The sequence below is a fragment of the Protomyctophum parallelum genome, assembly GCF_964188405.1.
Source record: "Protomyctophum parallelum genome assembly, chromosome: 10".
NCBI classification, from domain to species: Eukaryota; Metazoa; Chordata; class Actinopteri; order Myctophiformes; family Myctophidae; genus Protomyctophum; species Protomyctophum parallelum.
Window position 1 is genome coordinate 38,155,839 of NC_139704.1, and position 8,593 is coordinate 38,164,431.

At 44.5% G+C, this 8,593-nt stretch overlaps 1 protein-coding gene across 2 annotated transcripts; it reads left to right on the forward strand.

The window, feature by feature from the left end:
* The first annotated feature begins 500 nt into the window (after positions 1–500).
* On the forward strand, positions 501–4,012 carry zfp36l2 (zinc finger protein 36, C3H type-like 2). 2 transcript variants are annotated; one of them, XM_083775205.1, is made up of 2 exons: positions 501–822; positions 1,085–4,012. In XM_083775205.1, exons 1-2 carry the CDS (start codon positions 733–735, stop codon positions 2,315–2,317), a joined length of 1,323 nt encoding a protein of 440 aa, XP_083631331.1. In that variant the 5' UTR covers positions 501–732; the 3' UTR covers positions 2,318–4,012. The 2 variants fall into 2 exon arrangements, with proteins under 2 accessions (XP_083631331.1, XP_083631332.1); XM_083775206.1 differs by having other exon boundaries at positions 1,088–4,012.
* The last annotated feature ends 4,581 nt before the right edge of the window (positions 4,013–8,593 follow it).

Here is an 8,593-nt window from a genome sequence, read left to right on the forward strand (position 1 = left end):
GTCTGCTATATTTCCATGCGTAGTAGACTGGAATAGGTTACTGTTTCACTGTGGAAGTCGATTATGCAACCACTGGAGTCTCAAAATTGTACTGCACTCTGCCTGTACTCTCCTCTCTTCATACTTGTGGTCTCACCCTGTCCACAGAGAGGAGGGGGTATTGAGAGGGGGGGGGGGTACTTCCATTATAAATATATTTTCCAAAACGTGAACATTAAATTGTACTACATTCCTTCGCAGCAAGAGTCACCCAACCGCACACCCAATAGCAAAACCAACTTCCACAAGTTCGTTGTGTGATAAAAAAGTTTTTTTTCTTTTAAGGGGGGAGATGGGGAGGGGGGGGGGGGTAGTATTACAAGGCGGGGTGTAAGAATAGGCGGCCAACCACTGAATGGAAGATTTTGGAGGAGGAGAAAAGTTTGGTTACAACTTTCAAGCCCGTGATGCCCCTCCCTGAAAGCTTGAGCGCACGGAGCATTTATATACATGTGCACGCATAGCGCCGTCAGTGAAGCACTCTGGCTCAGCGCTTCTACCGGAGGAAAAATATCTACAACACAAGAAAGAACACAAAGCTATTTCCACCCCCTTTCCTCCTATTCTCACCGCCGCCGCCACTGGACTTGCACGCAAAAACTTTTTAAGAACTTTCTAAACTTTCCCGAAAACCAGTCGTGGCACAATCTACTCCAGTCGCTCCGTGCGTACTAGGATCGCGGTTGGTCCTCCATGAGAGAGAGAGAGCGGCATCAAACTTCGGGAAACGAGATGTCTACCACCATCCTGTCCGCTTTCTACGACATCGACATGCTTTACAAGGTAAATTGCTGTCATGGAACCGAACATGTTGACAGCCTGCATTGTGGAAACGTAATTAAACGCGGCTGGATTGCTTGATTGCGTCCCTGAATGCAGTACCTTTTTGAATGCAGCACGATCCTTGTTAGTTAGCCACTAGCCATTATTACCACCAGCCTGTTGCTTTAGTTTGCAACGCTGTGAAAAAGTTTAGTTACTGGCCGCCTTAACGATTGATTTCTTAAGTTGCATTGCTAATTATGTCTCTTTCTTTCCTCCCCAGCAGCAAGATAAAAGCCTGAACATGAACGCGATCCACATCAACAGCATGCTGGACAAGAAAGCGGTAGGCGCTCCGGTGAATACCACCGGCTCCAGCAGCTCTTTCACGCCGGGATTTTTCCGCAGAAACTCTGCCAGCAACACGGACTCGATGAACAACGGCAACAAATACTCCATGAGCTCCTACAGCAACCTGAAGGAGAGCGCGCCGAGCAACAACAGCCTCAGTGCCACTGCCCTTATGAACAAGGAGAACAAGTTTCGTGACCGTGCATACAGTGAGAGCGGAGACCGCAGCATGGACCGCGGGCAGCAGCAGCTCCAGCTCCTGCAGCAGCAGAAGCCCGCCTCTCAGATCAACTCCACCCGCTACAAGACCGAGCTGTGTCGGCCCTTCGAGGAGAACGGGGCGTGCAAGTACGGGGAGAAATGCCAGTTCGCGCACGGCTACCACGAGCTGCGGAGCTTGTCTCGCCACCCAAAGTACAAAACGGAGCCCTGCCGCACCTTTCACACGATCGGTTTCTGCCCCTACGGTCCCCGCTGTCATTTTATCCACAACGCCGACGAGCGCAGACCCGCCCCGAGTAACGCCAACATGCAGGGGGAGCCTAAATCGGCTCGGGACCTCTGTGGCTACGGCCAGAGGGACGTCATGCAGCAGCAGCCCGGCTACAACCAGAGGGACAGACCAAAGCTTCACCACAGCCTGAGTTTCTCTGGCTTTTCCACCCACCATGGACTCGAGTCGCCCCTGCTAGACAGCCCCACGTCCCGCACTCCGCCGCCGCCCTCCACCTCCTGCTCTCCCAACTTCTATGAGGACGTGCTGTCACCCAACACCCTGTCCTGTGTCAACAGTGCCTTCCCTTTCCCCGGGCAGGACCTAAAAGCCTTACTCGCCCCACTGGCCGTGCACAACCCTAACGGCTACGCCAACCACTCCAACGGTGCATACTATGGGAACATTCAAAGCAACATGTGCCCCCCGTCGCCCACGTCGTACAACATGAGCCACTTGCAGCAGTTGCAGAACTTGCAGGCCCTGCGACGCCTGAACGAGTCGCCGGTGTTCGACCCTCCTCCCAGCCCGCCAGACTCCCTCTCTGACCGGGAGAGCTATGCGAGCGGGTCCCTCAGCTCTTCTGGGAGTCTCAGCGGCTCCGAGTCTCCAAGTTTGGATGCTGGAAGACGTTTGCCAATCTTCAGCAGGCTGTCGATTTCAGATGACTAAATCATCCTCCTTTTTTTTTCTTCATTTATTTCTTTATCTTTTTCAGCGGATGAAAAGTACCCTTGACCTGGCATTAGTTTTCTTTTTTCCTCTATGTAATATGATAGCTGTATAAAAGTAGATAGCAACAGAAGGCATTCCATCAGTGCCTTGCCTAAGGGCTGCACTTCTTGGCAGTCCATTTGCTCTATCAGGCAAGTCACACTTTCCTGGGATAGATGTGTAACATGACTTGACAAGAAGAGACTGTAAGCGGTTTCAGATTTCCTCCATCCTGCCAAGAATATGCCTTGACACAAAGTAACATTTTTTTTTTTTCTTCAAATATATTTCTTTCCCTGAAAGCTTCAAGTTCCATTCCAGAACTGTATTATTCTGTCTCACAGCGCCACCCAGTGGTTATTTTGGTTAGTCTAAGTTTGTTGCTTGGTTAAAAGCACTCTTGAGTTTGGTTGTTTGGGGAAATCACTGCTCATGGTTGAATATATATTTTTTTAGCTGTTTTTTGAGTGATTACATAGCGGTGCGTAACTGGCTATGGACTATTTAACTTATTTATTATCTTGTGAAAAAGTATAGGCTACATTGGTAATTTGTGTCCATACTGTATTTATCAAGTATGATGAAGCAATAGATCTATATTCTTTTATGTTTAAATTATGATCGCCATTATTAATCTGCATAAAAGTGGAGTGTATGTTCTTTTCACAGTAATATATATATTGTTTTTCTCCTTTTTTTTGTAACTTCACTTGGTTATTTTTATTGTAAATGAGTTAAAAAAAAAGATCTTAATTTAAGAGAACGTATGTGATATTTATTTCATTAATTTTGTTTCCTTGTTTACGTTTAAAGTTTGCGTGGTTGCTGTTTTTTGCTCCTGAGGTTGCGTGTCAGTTGCTCTGTGGAAGGCGTTTTTGAAATCCCTATTTAGATGTTTCAGTAGAATGTATAAACGATGTGGTTGTACAGACCGTCCAAACCTTACTTTTTTTATGACTATCTAGATCAGACTTCAGTGACAAAGAACCCAAGTCAATAAATTAACCAAAAAGTATTTTGTTTTGTTTTTTTAATTTTGTTTATCTGTTTTGCACGAGGTCACACTGTGATTCCAGCCACGTGCTAAAGAATGTAGCAATCCCTTGTGCCCCAGTATTATTGTTGTAGTGCCTATGGGGTTCACACCATCTTGACATGCCTTATGATTAACCAAATAAAGTATTTTTTTTCCTACCATGTTATCTTTTTACAGTTGAACTGAATGTAGTGTTGGATTCCGAATTACGTTTGTTTTTGTTTTTTCTAAGGTTGTTACCACTCATCATGAGACACTCTTAGCGCAACAACCGTAACCTTTTCTAAGTCCCCATTCCTCCACACTTGTTTTGATTTAGATTTCCCTTTTCTTTGAGATTGAATTGAGTCTGAGTCTTGAGAAATTTGCTGGATGGGGAAAGTGGTTGGACATGTTTGGTTTGTACATAGTAAGGTACAGGGGATGCGCACTATGTACTTTTTGACTACTTTATCAGAAGTAAAGCTTTTTGAATGTAACAAACGGACAAAAAGACAACATAAGTTGTAATATAATTATTTTTGGGGAGTCAGTTCACTACAAATTGAGTGTGAGACTGTTAACTTTGTACTGTACATTTTTGTAGTTCTCCCAATAAAAAATCATTTTGGAAAAAATGGCATGGTACTGGTCTACTTTCATGATTCTCAAGTTCATATCAAGACACCTGGTTTCCTATGAGTTTGATATTAGGTCCCTTAGAACACTCCCTATGTTTACTGTTTTATATGTCGTTACAGAAACTAAAGTCTAAACCAATTATTTTCTACCTCCACATGAGAGAGTCTAGAGCTGTGTATCCACAGTTTATCCCTCCCTGTCCTTGACATGGCCCTCCTAGATAGTAGTTGAGCACAGTAGGGTTGCAAGACCCAACCCTTAGCCTATACTACTTGGCTCAGGGCTTTGTCGCTTGCCCTTTTCCTACACATTTGGTCACAGTAGTGACCAGTAATATTTTCACAAGTTCCAGTGAAGATCTCAGTAATGAATCCCGCCCTCTGTACACATCCATGTACATAAACCTGGTACATATGGATAAGCTGTGTGAATGGATCATTATTAAAGCGTCTTACACTCCTGCAATATAATAAGTACACTCACAAAGAGACTCTGTGTATCTTGTTGCGTAATCTCCCATTTTAGCCTGTAGTCAATGGTCCAAAACAATGTCTGATAGCTCTGCAATGTCTAGAAACTTGAGGTAAGAAAATAATTATTACAATAAAATTGGAAGCAAAATGTGTGTGAACTCTGAGCGAGGCCCTTTCTCAACAGTAGGGAAGTGAAAGTAAGTTTGAGTTGGCTGGTGTCAGATATGAAGTTGTATATGTCTAGTTGCCCGCAGTTAATATTTAATCTATTAATATAACATGCATTTCTGTCATCTCCCCTGACCTAGTGAACATTGCCCCTCCTTAAAAGACCTCCCATTCAAGAAAAGCAGTCAGTTGAAGCCTTTGTGAGAGTGAAGGATTAGGGCCAAGCCCTGCCTTGCCTCTGTGCTGATGAACAGTCATTAAGCCATGTGTTAGGACGGCTTACAGTCAGTCCACCTGTTGATCAGTGTGAGAACTGAATGACTCACTCCTCCAGCACCTCTGAATGAGCGTGTATGTTCTATCTAGTATGATTGCATAACATCATTCGCCATACACACCCATGACTCACTTTGTCATTGAAGCTGGACTGTTTTAAGTTATGATCAAGTGGTTACCAGATCAACAGTCACAGTCACAATTTGGTTGCTGTTACATTCTAAAAATCACACCTGTGTGAAGTGAGGGGCGATCTTATCATCGTAACATCATGTCGTAACATGTCTTTTTGCTCAGACACATATGACATAAATTATCCATTCATTGTCAACGGGAATTTAATGTTTGTGTAAGACGAAAATGTACACTAATATCTGAATATACAGTAGGAGGGGCTATGGCCCTCAAAAACACAATTGGCTGCTATTGTCACCATGGTGACTTTAGGAATTGAACAGACACTGCAGTTTGTAGACAAGTGCTGCCTCACTGATGTGATAGAGGGTTTCCATTGGTTTATTTATCAAATTAAATCGTTAACCAGTTAAGAGACTCTTCCTTCAGCTGAAACAAGCAGGGTAATGTGGGCACACTTTTTCCCCTTCTTTTCCCCCCAGCAGCTCATCAAGAAGCTGTTTTCCAGTTATCAGTATTAGCAAAGTCATTAAGCACTTAAGCCCTAAGCTACATACTTTGTGAATAGTGAAAATTGCCGATCTACTAGCTTGATGTGATGCATTGTGAGCTTGTAGATCTGCTATATCTGCCTTTTTATTATGGTTAAGAAAAAGTCCCTGTGTTACTATGCAGTGCTGAGAGTTCACGGCAAGATAAGGAGCGCCGATAAAGCGCCCCGGCAAATATTGACTGTGTCCTCAAGATTTCATAAAGAAAGTGTTTATCAGAGCGGAGCCAAAGAGCTAACACAATGTGAGAGGGCCGGGCCATATACTGAATCCATGCACTGTACCTGCACGGCTGCACCTGTTTGTAAGAATGACCGTGACCCAGTTTCAACGTTTCCTTATACCTAAGTCCATAGCTATTGTATCATGTGATTTTATTCTATATAAGGACGTGTGTGTGTGTGTGTGTGTGTGTGTGTGTGTGTGTGTGTGTGTGTGTGTGTGTGTGTGTGTGTGTGTGTGTGTGTGTGTGTGGCCTATGTGGGGGCCTATGCGGGGGGCTCACATAGTTAATGGGTCTCCTACAATGAGCCCCTACAATGAAAGGAAATACTCAGAGTTGTGATTAGGACAGGAAGAGAGCCAGTTCCTGGCCACCACCCTTTTCCATCTCTTCTGTCCTGCTGTTTTTCCTCCTCATTGAGTTCCCTTCGCAATGAGGAAGGGGGGGGGGGGGGGGGGGGTGCTTCTAGAAGTAACTATTTGTGTTCCACCATATACCACACAGGGAAGCTTGGCTTGTCCTGGTATTGTTTTGGTGTGCTCGGTACAGGCCGGGGGTCAAGTCCTATTTAATAGCAAATATATTTTTAAAATGATTGTTTATGACTTGCTTTTTGGCCAACGTAGGTGCCAGATGGGTGGCTTTGCCACACAGGGCAGCGCAAGTGCCGGGAAGTTGAGACAATTACCGGAAAATTATTTGAAAGTCAATTTAATACAGATTTCTGTGATTGACAACCTAACCTGCATGCTATTATCTGAGCTTCCTGTGAAAAAAAGCCCACCCTTCTGGTGGATTCCAAGAAGGGAAAAAAACAAATGCCAAGAATGGCTTACCCCAGGCCTGGTGTAGTAGCAGTGGAGGAGTAGCCTCTACTAATAGGAGTATTACTAATACCAGTTAATAGATCAAAATGAGAAAGCTATTGTTTAGACTTGCGATGTTAGATTATACGTCATTGGACACTATTCCTACTGTCTGCATGCTTTCAGTCATACGTTTGCGGTTCAAGCTCAAGTCTTTATTAAAAACAAAACGTCTTAACTATACTACCTTGTGGAGACAAATATTGGCCTTTTCTTCATGCTACAGGGCCATATGTCTGAGTCATAGTGTCGGAGGCTTTGTCAAATTATCAGAGACAAAGTTGTACCCGTCTGTCTGTGTCCCTTGTATGCCCATATATGGAGATGCTACAGGGGCAGAGTCCAATCGCCTGATTGGCTGACTGCAGATTGACTAGAAGTCAAACTGTAGATACTTCCTGTAACTAGAGATGAATAAATCACACCCGTGTGAAGTGAGGGGCGATCGTATCATCATACATCATCTCGTCCTCACCTTTGTCTTCAATGTTTGTAATGTTTGTGTTTACACAAACACTCAAAGCTGGCCATTCATTGTCAATGGCATTCGATGTTTGTGTTTACACTAGCCCTGAAACATGACTGCCATGATGATTATCATGACAGTCATGCAGAAACTTAGCCCTGTTTTTGGCGCTCGCTGCATTTACAAGATTTCTGTATATATAAACATTCAGATTTTAAATATAAAGTACTCACAATTTGTCCCACGGGTGTTAGTTAGTAGCAGCGCCAGCGATTAGAATTGCTGCATCCCGCGTTGTTTAATAAAAAACATTTTTATCCGAGCGCCCCGGCTACTTTTTTCAAACGGGGTTCGTTTGGGAAATCCACAGTTGCACACCGGGAGCGCACTCGCCTATTAGTCTGTATTGGCAGAACACACCGAGTGCCACCCTACTCCCGACCGATAGGGGCGCGTAGTTGAACGCGGGATGCAGAAATTCTAATCGCTGGTGCTGTAACTAACTAACACCCGTGGGACAAATTGTGAGTACTTTATATTTGAAATGCGAATGTTTATATATTTTAATTCTTTGTAAATGTAGCGTTCGCCAAAAACAGGGTGAAGTTTCTTCATGACTCTCGTATGAATACGAGAGTCATGAACCATGGCTATGTTTACACAAACCCTCAAAGCTGAACAAAGGAGGGGCTAGTGCCCCTCAAAAATAAAACTAACATTGCATTGACTAATCATAATATCTTGCTTTTATTTTGAAATCCAGCGTTTGTAGAGGAAGTGACGTCTAGTGTGTAAACCATAGTGTAAACCAGAGGTGTAAACTAACCTCGCGTCAGAAAATAGAAAAAGGACTCACGTGGATTGTAAAGGAAGACTTTGGCCAACTTTCATGAAAACCATGCTGGTCGCCTGGTCCTGTGACCTATAAACATTAATATACACGATTACAGGTTGGAATTGCCGTGCGTTTTTTTTTAACCTCCGAACCAGGTGAGTTGCAGTGGTTTCCGCTCCCGTGTGGCAGTACCCTCTGTGTGTGTGTGTGTGTGTGTGTGTGTGTGTGTGTGTGTGTGTGTGTGTGTGTGTGTGTGTGCGCGCGCGCGCGCGCGTGCGTGTTTCAGTGTGTGCTCGCGCGCATGCATGTGTTTGAATCATGATGCTGGCTAAAGTGCTAGTAGGCCTGCTACGTGTGTGTAACGGCCAAGCTACACCAGGCTTTTCTCGCGCGTTTACTCTAAACGCGCGGACCGTGCGTGCGTAAGCCAAATGCCCTGGCTACATCGATCTGTCCCACGCGCGGCAGGTTTGTGCGGGACCTTAAAAAAATGTGTGAGCGCGCGCGCGTGTGAGTGTGTGCGCGCATGCGTGCGTGCGGTTTTCAGTGTGTGCTCGCGTGCATGCATGTGTTTGATTGATTGA

Bases quoted from the DNA above. Each gene is read 5' to 3' on its own strand.
- zfp36l2 (XM_083775205.1), top strand. From the start codon at position 733: ATGAGAGAGAGAGAGCGGCATCAAACTTCGGGAAACGAGATGTCTACC. The intron at 823-1,084 runs GTAAATTGCTGT...TTTCCTCCCCAG, and splicing joins ACATCGACATGCTTTACAAG to CAGCAAGATAAAAGCCTGAA.